This window comes from Gobius niger (genome assembly GCF_951799975.1).
Source record: "Gobius niger genome assembly, chromosome: 1".
In the NCBI taxonomy this organism is placed as follows: domain Eukaryota; kingdom Metazoa; phylum Chordata; class Actinopteri; order Gobiiformes; family Gobiidae; genus Gobius; species Gobius niger.
Window position 1 is genome coordinate 75,735,065 of NC_136852.1, and position 13,218 is coordinate 75,748,282.

Sequence of the window (13,218 nt, forward strand, 5' to 3'; positions counted from 1 at the left end):
TTCAGTTACAAATATATTATATTTTGAGCAAATACTGATAGTTTTTAGAGCCTTTTTGTTATCAGAACCTTCCAAGATCTTGATATATGAGAGAGTATCACTAAAAAAATGTGCAAAGTTGGGTTTCTGCTTAGAGTATTTACATTTGTGAATATAAAATTTCGATAAAAGGATAAGTAAATTAATAATAAAGTAGATATCTTCATTCTTGGAACGCCCCTCTCCTGGATCGATTATAATAACATGGCCCAACACTCTCTCAGCGATGTGTTTGTGACCCCTTGAACTTTGACCCAGACTTCAACAGCAGGAAAACGTTTTGTGGCTTTAACATGAAGACCTGTGATTCCAGGCGGTCAAATCAGAGAATACAAACAATGACACTGATATAACAGAAAATCATTAAAGGGGCTATATCATGCAAAAGTGACTTTATGGATCTTTTAACCATGTTGTTTTGCTATTTCCTCCTCAAAAACACCCCCGGAGTGGTTTTAATAATGGATAACTTTGTGATGATTTATTTTTATGGAAAATGCTTTTAGTATTTTTTGTTTATTTTAATCTTTGTGACGTGACTTTGGCGTCTTTGCTGTATTTTACTGTTAGTTTGTGCAATCGTGTGAAAGATCAGGAAGAATCAGATGACGTGAATGTCAGATTGTGCTGTTGTCTCTTCAGATCGTTGGCGTCCGTGTAAACGTGGCGTGTTCGTCTCCGTGTAAACGTGGCGTGTTCGTCTCCGTGTAAACGTGGCGTGTTCGTCTCCGTGTAAACGTGGCGTGTTCGTCTCCGTGTAAACGTGGCGTGTTCGTCTCCGTGTAAACGTGGCGTGTTCGTCTCCGTGTAAACGTGGCGTGTTCGTCTCCGTGTAAACGTGGCGTGTTCGTCTCCGTGTAAACGTGGCGTGTTCGTCTCCGTGTAAACGTGGCGTGTTCGTCTCCGTGTCCGTGTAAACGTGGCGTGTTCGTCTCCGTGTAGCCGTGGCGTGTTCGTCTCCGTGTAAACGTGGCGTGTTCGTCTCCGTGTAAACGTGGCGTGTTCGTCTCCGTGTAAACGTGGCGTGTTCGTCTCCGTGTCCGTGTAAACGTGGCGTGTTCGTCTCCGTGTAAACGTGGCGTGTTCGTCTCCGTGTAAACGTGGCGTGTTCGTCTCCGTGTAAACGTGGCGTGTTCGTCTCCGTGTAACCGTGGCGTGTTCGTCTCCGTGTAGCCGCGCTGTCACCGGCGTTTCGTGACTCGCTCCTCGTGATGTTTTGGATCAGAAATACTTTTGCTGCAGCTTTTATCATCAGCGGCTGAAAGTAGGGCATCGAAAACACAAATACTTTATACTTCAATCCAGATCCGTGTGTGCGTGTGTGTGTGAGTGTGTGTGTGTGCGTGTGTGAGAGACAGGGGGAAGTGCTCTAAGGCGAGAGGAAGTAGGAGACTCGTATAGAAATATATGTGAGAAGTATATTTGCCTCAGTGACTAATGGCTCTTTTATTCAGTGGAGATTGTGATTGATTTCTGGTTTTCTTCTTGTCCTGGCAGGGGGGGGGGGTCATTGGGAGGGGGGGGTCATTACACTGATGTGTGAGTGGAAACGTCTAAGCACCACACATCACCATGAGACAGAGTGATGCACAGGGAGTGACTTACAGGGAGTGACTTACAGGGAGTGACTAACAGGGAGTGACTTACAGGGAGTGACTTACAGGGAGTGACTAACAGGGAGTGACTTACAGGGAGTGACTTACAGGGAGTGACTTACAGGGAGTGACTTACAGGGAGTGACTAACAGGGAGTGACTTACAGGGAGTGACTAACAGGGAGTGACTAACAGGGAGTGATGTACAGTACAGTTTTCAGGAAAGACACAGAATAATCATTTTTCATTTTCGGTCAGTGTGAAGAGTTTTAATCTAATCGTCTAAAGCAGTGGTTCTCAACCTGGGGGTCGGGACCCCCATGGGGGTCGCGAGACAAATTTGGGGGGTCGCCAGATCATTTAGATAAAATATACATATTTTCGTCAGCAAACAATCTAATGTTTTATTGTAGCATGTGTTTGCTATTGTACCAGACGGCCATTATTTGTTCGTAGTTTCATGAATTTTATTTCAGCCATTTGTTTTTTTTTACTTTTTGTTTATTGACAAGTCAGGTACATTTTTTGTCACTTTTTCGTCCATTTTTTGTCACTTTTTCGTCCATTATTTGTCCATTTTTTCTCACTTTTTTGTCACATTTTTTTTCATTTTTTTTGTACATTTTTTGTCACTTTTTGGTCAAATTTTTTGATTTTTTTTGTCAAATTCTTATCACTTTTTGTCCATTTTTTCCTCAATTTTTCGTCAAATTTTTCTCACTTTTTGTGTCAAATTTTTGGCACTTTTTTCACATTTTCATCCTTGTTTTGTCTCAGTTTTGTCGCTAAAATCCCCAAAATAAAAAAATTAACCCCCCCCCCAAAAAAAAGAAAAATTAAAAGACGAAAAGAAAGAAAGAATGAATAATAATAATAGTAATAATAAATAAAAATAATAATAAGTAAATAAATTAAATAAAATGCGGTCCTATGAACAACATTATGAGAACTTATATTTAACAATAGCCCGGGTGGGGGGTCACGAACCCCTTTACCTGTTATAATGGGGGTCGCGGCTCCGAAAGGTTGAGAACCACTGGTCTAAAGGTCGGCTCACACTACACCACTTTTAAACGATTTCATAAAGAATGGGGGGTCCACACTTAACGCCTGAGAATCGTCAGAGCGACTCACGATTCTGAAACACAGCTGATGTTTTATAACACAGAGCGTCTGTTAGGGCTGAACGATATCGAAGTGACTTGCGATATGCGATACGGCTGTGCATATCGCGATAACGATATTATTACGATATTTCACCAAACACGATAGGTTCCATTTTTTTCAGCAAATTGTGTCAAAAGAAGACTTAAAAAACACCCAATCAGGACCAAAACAAGGGGAGGATCTAACCTCTTAACTCCCGCCTGAACCGAGAGGATCTTTTTCCTCACGTTATCATCATTTTTTTGTTGGGTATCGGCTTGTTGCACAATGTGGCTACGCTAGTTCCTCTGAGCTGAAGCTGTGGGCGCTAGTACTTCCTGTTCATGTTCATTTCCATTAAGATGAGCTCCGACCAGTGAGTTTCTGGTACAAATATTTCCATAGAGACGTTTATGTTTGTGAGGATCAGAGAGTGTGTCTTGAAGCTAAAGGCTAATTTAACCTCTTAACTCCCGCCTGAACCGAGAGGATCTTTTTCCTCACGTCTTCACATTTTTTTTTCCATCATTTTTTTGTTGGGTTTTCAACTCATTTTTGTAACTTTTTTTTGTCACATTTTATTTTTTTTCGTCAATTTTTTATCAATTTTTTGTCTTTTTTTAGTCACATTTAGTCACATTTTTGTCATTTTTTGTCAATTCTTTAACACATTTTTGTCAATTTTTTATCACATTTTTGTAATTTTTTTGTCAAATTTTTGTCCTTTTCTGTCAATTTTTTTGTAATTTTTTTGGTCGAATTTGTATCACATTTTTGTCCTTTTTTTCGTCAATGTTTTATCGCATTTTTGTCACATTTTTGTCACGTTTTTGCCACTTTTTCATCAATTTTTCGTCACTTTTATGTCAATGTTTTCTCATTTCCATCATTGTTTTCGTCTCTGTTTTGTTGCTATTTTCACAGCTTTTTTCCAGAAGCTTTTGGATTGGGGTAAAGCCAAACTGGAGAAAATGAGCTCGGTTCACAACTTGAAATAGTGCCTTTTTATATATATTTTTTTAATAGCAGCACAACGTAATCTTTGGAAAATATGATTCCAGGAAAAGAAAACAGACAGGCGCTCACACCTTCAGGTCAGAGGAACTAGCATAGCCACACCGCGCAACAAGCCAATTCAACTCATTTTTGGTCAAATTTTTGTCATTTTTTTGCTCAAATTTTAATCACATTTTTGTCTTTTTTTTGTCACATTTTTGTCAAAATTTTGTCACTTTTTTGTCACATTTCCATCATTGTTTTGGTCTCAGTTTTGTTGCTTTTTCACAGCTTTTTTCCAGAAGCTTTTGGATTGGGGTAAAGCCAAACTGGAGAAAATGTGCTCAGTTCAGGCGGGAGTTAAGGGGTTAACAAAGCTAGTAAATGTTAAACTAAAACTGAACCTTTACACATGACTTCAATGCATGAGTTTGAGTTTGCAAAAAAAAAAATGGGTGGATCTCGTTGCGATATATTGTGGCTTCTCGCGATACGCATATTGCATCAGCTAATATCGCGATACGATACTTTTTGCGATATATCGTGCAGGCCTAGCGTCTGTCGTCTCTACGGCTTCAAAACTGACCCCAGATCAGCAAAGACAGGCCTGTGTTTGTGAGCGCGGGATAACGTGTGCGGGTCCCGATTGGTCAACGGTGTCAACAATGTCACAACACCGCAGCGCTAGCTTACTGCTACTACCAAGCTTCAACTGGGCTATAGTTCTGTCACATGGAGAGAAAAGTCGGCGACAGGAAGAAGCGGGACGTGTTTCAGTGGATTTAATAAGAAAAGGAGACGGGCGTCGACCTCAGGATGGAGGAGAAAGCGAGAGGCTAGCCGCCGTTAGTGGAGAGGCTAGCCGCCGTTAGTGGAGAGGCTAGCCACCGTTAGTGGAGAGGCTAGCCACCGTTAGTGGAGAGGCTAGCCACCGTTAGTGGAGAGGCTAGCCACCGTTAGTGGAGAGGCTAGCCGGCGTTAGTGGAGAGGCTAGCCGCCGTTAGTGGAGAGGCTAGCCGCCGTTAGTGGAGAGGCTAGCCACCGTTAGTGGAGAGGCTAGCCACCGTTAGTGGAGAGGCTAGCCACCGTTAGTGGAGAGGCTAGCCACTGTTAGTGGAGAGGCTAGCCACCGTTAGTGGAGAGGCTAGCCACCGTTAGTGGAGAGGCTAGCCGGCGTTAGTGGAGAGGCTAGCCACCGTTAGTGGAGAGGCTAGCCACCGTTAGTGGAGAGGCTAGCCGGCGTTAGTGGAGAGGCTAGTCACCGTTAGCGGGGAGGCTAGTCACCGTTAGCGGGGAGGCTAGCCGGCGTTAGTGGAGAGGCTAGCCACCGTTAGTGGAGAGGCTAGCCACCGTTAGTGGAGAGGCTAGCCGGCGTTAGTGGAGAGGCTAGTCACCGTTAGCGGGGAGGCTAGTCACCGTTAGCGGGGAGGCTAGCCGGCGTTAGTGGAGAGGCTAGCCGGCGTTAGTGGAGAGGCTAGTCACCGTTAGTGGAGAGGCTAGTCACCGTTAGTGGAGAGGCTAGCCGGCGTTAGTGGAGAGGCTAGCCGGCGTTAGTGGAGAGGCTAGTCACCGTTAGTGGAGAGGCTAGTCACCGTTAGTGGAGAGGCTAGCCACCGTTAGTGGAGAGGCTAGTCACCGTTAGTGGAGAGGCTAGCCACCGTTAGTGGAGAGGCTAGCCGGCGTTAGTGGAGAGGCTAGCCACCGTTAGTGGAGAGGCTAGTCACCGTTAGTGGAGAGGCTAGTCACCGTTAGTGGAGAGGCTAGTCACCGTTAGTGGAGAGGCTAGCCACCGTTAGTGGAGAGGCTAGCCGGCGTTAGTGGAGAGGCTAGCCACCGTTAGTGGAGAGGCTAGCCACCGTTAGTGGAGAGGCTAGCCGGCGTTAGTGGAGAGGCTAGCCGGCGTTAGTGGAGAGGCTAGCCGGCGTTAGTGGAGAGGCTAGCCGGCGTTAGTGGAGAGGCTAGCCGGCGTTAGTGGAGAGGCTAGCCACCGTTAGTGGAGAGGCTAGCCGGCGTTAGTGGAGAGGCTAGCCGGCGTTAGTGGAGAGGCTAGCCACCGTTAGTGGAGAGGCTAGCCGGCGTTAGTGGAGAGGCTAGCCGGCGTTAGCGGGGAGGCTAGCCGGCGTTAGCGGGGAGGCTAGTCACCGTTAGTGGAGAGGCTAGCCACCGTTAGTGGAGAGGCTAGCCGGCGTTAGTGGAGAGGCTAGCCACCGTTAGTGGAGAGGCTAGCCACCGTTAGTGGAGAGGCTAGCCGGCGTTAGCGGGGAGGCTAGTCACCGTTAGCGGGGAGGCTAGTCACCGTTAGCGGGGAGGCTAGTCACCGTTAGCGGGGAGGCTAGTCACCGTTAGCGGGGAGGCTAGTCACCGTTAGCGGGGAGGCTAGCCGGCGTTAGTGGAGAGGCTAGCCACCGTTAGTGGAGAGGCTAGTCACCGTTAGTGGAGAGGCTAGTCACCGTTAGCGGGGAGGCTAGCCGGCGTTAGTGGAGAGGCTAGCCACCGTCAGTGGAGAGGCTAGCCGGCGTTAGTGGAGAGGCTAGCCACCGTTAGTGGAGAGGCTAGCCACCGTTAGTGGAGAGGCTAGCCGGCGTTAGTGGAGAGGCTAGCCGGCGTTAGTGGAGAGGCTAGCCGGCGTTAGTGGAGAGGCTAGCCGGCGTTAGTGGAGAGGCTAGCCGGCGTTAGTGGAGAGGCTAGCCACCGTTAGTGGAGAGGCTAGCCGGCGTTAGTGGAGAGGCTAGCCGGCGTTAGTGGAGAGGCTAGTCACCGTTAGTGGAGAGGCTAGCCACCGTTAGTGGAGAGGCTAGCCGGCGTTAGTGGAGAGGCTAGTCACCGTTAGCGGGGAGGCTAGCCACCGTTAGTGGAGAGGCTAGCCGGCGTTAGTGGAGAGGCTAGCCGGCGTTAGTGGAGAGGCTAGCCGGCGTTAGTGGAGAGGCTAGCCGGCGTTAGTGGAGAGGCTAGCCGGCGTTAGTGGAGAGGCTAGCCACCGTTAGCGGGGAGGCTAGCCACCGTTAGCGGGGAGGCTAGCCACCGTTAGTGGAGAGGCTAGCCACCGTTAGTGGAGAGGCTAGCCGGCGTTAGTGGAGAGGCTAGCCGGCGTTAGTGGAGAGGCTAGCCGGCGTTAGTGGAGAGGCTAGCCACCGTTAGTGGAGAGGCTAGCCGGCGTTAGTGGAGAGGCTAGCCACCGTTAGCGGGGAGGCTAGCCACCGTTAGCGGGGAGGCTAGCCGGCGTTAGTGGAGAGGCTAGCCACCGTTAGTGGAGAGGCTAGCCGGCGTTAGTGGAGAGGCTAGCCGGCGTTAGTGGAGAGGCTAGCCGGCGTTAGTGGAGAGGCTAGCCGGCGTTAGTGGAGAGGCTAGCCGGCGTTAGTGGAGAGGCTAGCCGGCGTTAGTGGAGAGGCTAGCCGGCGTTAGTGGAGAGGCTAGTCACCGTTAGCGGGGAGGCTAGCCACCGTTAGCGGGGAGGCTAGCCACCGTTAGTGGAGAGGCTAGCCACCGTTAGTGGAGAGGCTAGCCGGCGTTAGTGGAGAGGCTAGCCGGCGTTAGTGGAGAGGCTAGCCGGCGTTAGTGGAGAGGCTAGCCACCGTTAGTGGAGAGGCTAGCCGGCGTTAGTGGAGAGGCTAGCCGGCGTTAGTGGAGAGGCTAGCCGGCGTTAGTGGAGAGGCTAGCCACCGTTAGTGGAGAGGCTAGCCGGCGTTAGTGGAGAGGCTAGCCACCGTTAGTGGAGAGGCTAGCCGGCGTTAGTGGAGAGGCTAGCCACCGTTAGTGGAGAGGCTAGCCACCGTTAGTGGAGAGGCTAGCCACCGTTAGTGGAGAGGCTAGCCGGCGTTAGTGGAGAGGCTAGTCACCGTTAGCGGGGAGGCTAGTCACCGTTAGCGGGGAGGCTAGCCGGCGTTAGTGGAGAGGCTAGCCACCGTTAGTGGAGAGGCTAGCCACCGTTAGTGGAGAGGCTAGCCGGCGTTAGTGGAGAGGCTAGTCACCGTTAGCGGGGAGGCTAGTCACCGTTAGCGGGGAGGCTAGCCGGCGTTAGTGGAGAGGCTAGCCGGCGTTAGTGGAGAGGCTAGTCACCGTTAGTGGAGAGGCTAGTCACCGTTAGTGGAGAGGCTAGCCGGCGTTAGTGGAGAGGCTAGCCGGCGTTAGTGGAGAGGCTAGTCACCGTTAGTGGAGAGGCTAGTCACCGTTAGTGGAGAGGCTAGCCACCGTTAGTGGAGAGGCTAGTCACCGTTAGTGGAGAGGCTAGCCACCGTTAGTGGAGAGGCTAGCCGGCGTTAGTGGAGAGGCTAGCCACCGTTAGTGGAGAGGCTAGTCACCGTTAGTGGAGAGGCTAGTCACCGTTAGTGGAGAGGCTAGTCACCGTTAGTGGAGAGGCTAGCCACCGTTAGTGGAGAGGCTAGCCGGCGTTAGTGGAGAGGCTAGCCACCGTTAGTGGAGAGGCTAGCCACCGTTAGTGGAGAGGCTAGCCGGCGTTAGTGGAGAGGCTAGCCGGCGTTAGTGGAGAGGCTAGCCGGCGTTAGTGGAGAGGCTAGCCGGCGTTAGTGGAGAGGCTAGCCGGCGTTAGTGGAGAGGCTAGCCACCGTTAGTGGAGAGGCTAGCCGGCGTTAGTGGAGAGGCTAGCCGGCGTTAGTGGAGAGGCTAGCCACCGTTAGTGGAGAGGCTAGCCGGCGTTAGTGGAGAGGCTAGCCGGCGTTAGCGGGGAGGCTAGCCGGCGTTAGCGGGGAGGCTAGTCACCGTTAGTGGAGAGGCTAGCCACCGTTAGTGGAGAGGCTAGCCGGCGTTAGTGGAGAGGCTAGCCACCGTTAGTGGAGAGGCTAGCCACCGTTAGTGGAGAGGCTAGCCGGCGTTAGCGGGGAGGCTAGTCACCGTTAGCGGGGAGGCTAGTCACCGTTAGCGGGGAGGCTAGTCACCGTTAGCGGGGAGGCTAGCCGGCGTTAGTGGAGAGGCTAGCCACCGTTAGTGGAGAGGCTAGCCGGCGTTAGCGGGGAGGCTAGTCACCGTTAGCGGGGAGGCTAGTCACCGTTAGCGGGGAGGCTAGCCGGCGTTAGTGGAGAGGCTAGCCACCGTTAGTGGAGAGGCTAGTCACCGTTAGTGGAGAGGCTAGTCACCGTTAGCGGGGAGGCTAGCCGGCGTTAGTGGAGAGGCTAGCCACCGTTAGTGGAGAGGCTAGCCGGCGTTAGTGGAGAGGCTAGCCACCGTTAGTGGAGAGGCTAGCCACCGTTAGTGGAGAGGCTAGTCACCGTTAGTGGAGAGGCTAGCCACCGTTAGTGGAGAGGCTAGCCACCGTTAGTGGAGAGGCTAGCCGGCGTTAGTGGAGAGGCTAGCCGGCGTTAGTGGAGAGGCTAGCCGGCGTTAGTGGAGAGGCTAGCCGGCGTTAGTGGAGAGGCTAGCCGGCGTTAGTGGAGAGGCTAGCCACCGTTAGTGGAGAGGCTAGCCGGCGTTAGTGGAGAGGCTAGCCGGCGTTAGTGGAGAGGCTAGTCACCGTTAGTGGAGAGGCTAGCCACCGTTAGTGGAGAGGCTAGCCGGCGTTAGTGGAGAGGCTAGTCACCGTTAGCGGGGAGGCTAGCCACCGTTAGTGGAGAGGCTAGCCGGCGTTAGTGGAGAGGCTAGCCGGCGTTAGTGGAGAGGCTAGCCGGCGTTAGTGGAGAGGCTAGCCGGCGTTAGTGGAGAGGCTAGCCGGCGTTAGTGGAGAGGCTAGCCACCGTTAGCGGGGAGGCTAGCCACCGTTAGCGGGGAGGCTAGCCACCGTTAGTGGAGAGGCTAGCCACCGTTAGTGGAGAGGCTAGCCGGCGTTAGTGGAGAGGCTAGCCGGCGTTAGTGGAGAGGCTAGCCGGCGTTAGTGGAGAGGCTAGCCACCGTTAGTGGAGAGGCTAGCCGGCGTTAGTGGAGAGGCTAGCCACCGTTAGCGGGGAGGCTAGCCACCGTTAGCGGGGAGGCTAGCCGGCGTTAGTGGAGAGGCTAGCCACCGTTAGTGGAGAGGCTAGCCGGCGTTAGTGGAGAGGCTAGCCGGCGTTAGTGGAGAGGCTAGCCGGCGTTAGTGGAGAGGCTAGCCGGCGTTAGTGGAGAGGCTAGCCGGCGTTAGTGGAGAGGCTAGCCGGCGTTAGTGGAGAGGCTAGCCGGCGTTAGTGGAGAGGCTAGTCACCGTTAGCGGGGAGGCTAGCCACCGTTAGCGGGGAGGCTAGCCACCGTTAGCGGGGAGGTGAAGCTAAACAGTTCGTCTCCAAACTCAGTAAGAGCCGCTAAACTCTGTTCGTGGTTGAAATGTAGCTGGAAAAGGTGGTTGTGGTGAACTTTTGCTGATATAAAGTTGTGCTGTTTCGTGTGTGGGGCTGTGGCCGTGAAATGAGTCGTTTGTGCCGCTGGTTTAACAGAGAAGTAAAAAAGGAGGCGCGGCGGTGTTTTTCTGTCTTTATATCACTCTGTCATTCACATTTGTGTCGGTAAAATCACCCACGTTTCTCCCGTGCGTCCAAAACCAAACATGTTTGATTTCCTACGACTGGAGTCTAGTCTTCCTACCGCCCACACTACACGACCCCCCCACACTACACGACCCCCACAGCCTCATCTGACTGGGATCCACCCATTCTTTTTACAAACTCAAACTCATTGAAGTCATGTGTAAAAGTTCAGTTTTAGTTGAACTTTTGTTTTGCTTTGTTAGATCCTCCCCTTGTTTTGGTCCTGAGGGGGAGGTTTTTAAGTCGTCTTTTGACATAATTTGCTGAAAAAAAAGGAACATATCGTGTTTAGTGAAATATCGCGATATTTCACAGCCGTATCGCATGTCGCAGGTCACTTCAATATCTTGCAGCCCTAATCTTTTCCTGTGTGGGAGAAACCAACCGTAAGGGGGGAGATGTTCAGGCCAACGACGCCCAACACAAAACTGCAAAGACTGTTTTCTAATAATAGTTTTTTTATTCCAGTCTGGTCGGGATGTTCATGATTAATCGATGAATCGTCGTCATGGCTTTAAAGAGGGGGTGTTCTGCTTTAAAGAGGGGGTGTTCTGCTTTAAAGAGGGGGTGTTCTGCTTTAAAGAGGGGGTGTTCTGCTTTTGTCAGTCCCATAGCACCAGTCTATATCACACTACAATGATGACAAACCTTCTGTTGGTCTGTAAATGCAGTAAATTAGAATAACTGCCTTGTATAAAATGTCTCTCTCAAAATGGCTGTAGTGAATGTCTTGAAATAGGCCTCTGTCTCTTTAAGAACCTCTGAGCCTTTAGACACGCCCCCTCCACACGCTGTCTGTGGCATCAGTGGGGAGGGGGTTCTGCTGAGGAGCAGTGGTTGGTTACTCGGCTGGTGACCAAAGCTCGGAGGCGTCTCCAGGAGGTGGGGGCGTTCCTAGGAGGACTCAGGCAAACCTATCCCTAAAATGGCCGCCATCAGAGTTTTTACAGATTACTCAGAAATACGTGAATGTGCCAAGGCAACACTTCAGCCATGTTTTTAATGAGGGAGTGACAGAATAACAGGATGGAAAGCTGGAAAAAGTCCATTTTGCAGAACACCCCCCCTTTAATCGATTAAACAGTCGCTGTTTGTGAGGAGAAAATACAGTATAGTCGAAGTGCAATTAAAGCAAAGAAACTCCTTTGTGCCCAGAGCGAGCGCTGCTGCAGCTGATTCCATCTGTGAGAGAAGCTGTTCTTTACTGTGGACTGATTAGGGGTTAAAGGTTAAATCCCAAATCTAAAACCTCCTTGAAATAATCATCAAAATACTGACGGAAACGAGGATAAAAATGCAACAAAAATCCACTGAAGAAAAAGGAAAAAGATCTTAGCTTTCAAATGTGGCGTTACCCTTGACTCTCGGCTGCTGCTCTCCAGTGTAGAGGCTTTTAGATTTGGGTGAAGCTGAACTGGGTTAAAGCGGGGTCAGAGGTTAAACTCTCAGTCCTCTCTGTGTGAGTGAAGCTGCAGCGTCTGAGGATCATCTGAAGCAACAGAAGCAACGCCGTGTTCAGATGTGAAGGCGGGCGTCGTCCACGTCGTCACGGTGACGGACACCTGTCGGGGGCGAGGAGGGGGGGTCGTCCCGGCTGTCACGGTGACGGACACTTGCTGACCATCGGTGCTTCTGTCTCTGCAGGGCTCGGCGATGGAGGAGACGGTGTGGGAGCAGTACACGGTCAATCTGCAGCGGGTAAGAGACTGTCCACACTGTCCACACTGTCCACTCTGTCCACACTGTCCACACTGCCCACACTGTTCACACACAGCCCACACACTGTCCACACTGTCCACACTGTCCACACACTGTCCACACTGTCCACACTGTCCACACTGTCCACACAGACCTGCTGTTTTTGTCTGTAAGTCTCTGTCCACATGAAGACAAAACGGGTGAAGCTTCAGAACCTTCTCCATAAACACGGAGCCGGAGCAGTAAATGTGTGGCCCACATGAAGCCGGTCATGTTTGTAAAACCGCTGCGATGCAACTCCAGGCCTGTGTGTGGCGCTGTGGCGCTAACACAGATGATGTATTATGTAGGGCTGCTCGATTATTGAAAAAATAATAATCACGATTATTTTTGTCATAATTGAAATCACGATTATTCAAACGATTATTTGTTGCCTTTAAAAAAATCCATCAAAAAAGTGACAAAAATCCATCAAAAAAGTGACAAAAATCCAGCAAAAAAGTGACAAAAATCCAGCAAAAAAGTGACAAAAATCCATTAAAAAAAAGACAAAAATCCAGCAAAAAAGTGACAAAAATCCAGCAAAAAAGTGACAAAAATCCAGCAAAAAAGTGACAAAAATCCATCAAAAAAGTGACAAAAATCCATTAAAAAAGTGACAAAAATCCAGCAAAAAAATGACAAAAATCCAGCAAAAAAATGACAAAAATCCATCAAAAAAGTGACAAAAATCCATTAAAAAAGTGACAAAAATCCATCAAAAAAGTGACAAAAATCCATCAAAAAAAATGACAAAAATCCATCAAAAAAGTGACAAAAATCCATCAAAAAAGTGACAAAAATCCAGCAAAAAAGTGACAAAAATCCATCAAAAAAGTGACAAAAATCCAGCAAAAAAGTGACAAAAATCCATCAAAAAAGTGACAAAAATCCATCAAAAAAGTGACAAAAATCCATCAAAAAAGTGACAAAAATCCATCAAAAAAGTGACAAAAATCCATCAAAAAAGTGACAAAAATCCAGCAAAAAAATGACAAAAATCCATTAAAAAAGTGACAAAAATCCATTAAAAAAGTGACAAAAATCCATTAAAAAAGTGACAAAAATCCATTAAAAAAGTGACAAAAATCCAACAAAAAAGTGACAAAAATCCCAAAATTAAAAAGTAGAAAAAAAAGTGGGAAAAAAAAACAAACAAAAAAATTGAAAAAAATTAAAATTGAAAAAAAAAATTAGAATCGATTTTTTGCGATTATGCTAATTCTGTAATCGTTTACTGTTGTAATCGAAATCGTAATCGAA

The 13,218-nt window shown here is 49.3% G+C and overlaps 1 protein-coding gene across 2 annotated transcripts in view; it reads left to right on the forward strand.

Moving 5' to 3' along the window:
- Nucleotides 1–13,218, forward strand: part of LOC306980709 (tight junction protein 2-like) — a 72,008-nt gene that overhangs the window by 12,223 nt on the left and 46,567 nt on the right. For both annotated transcript variants that reach the window (XM_079580137.1, XM_079580138.1), the window contains exon 2: nt 11,863–11,916. In XM_079580137.1, coding sequence (XP_079436263.1) covers nt 11,863–11,916 — 54 coding nt within the window. The remainder of the gene's footprint in view (nt 1–11,862; nt 11,917–13,218) is intronic.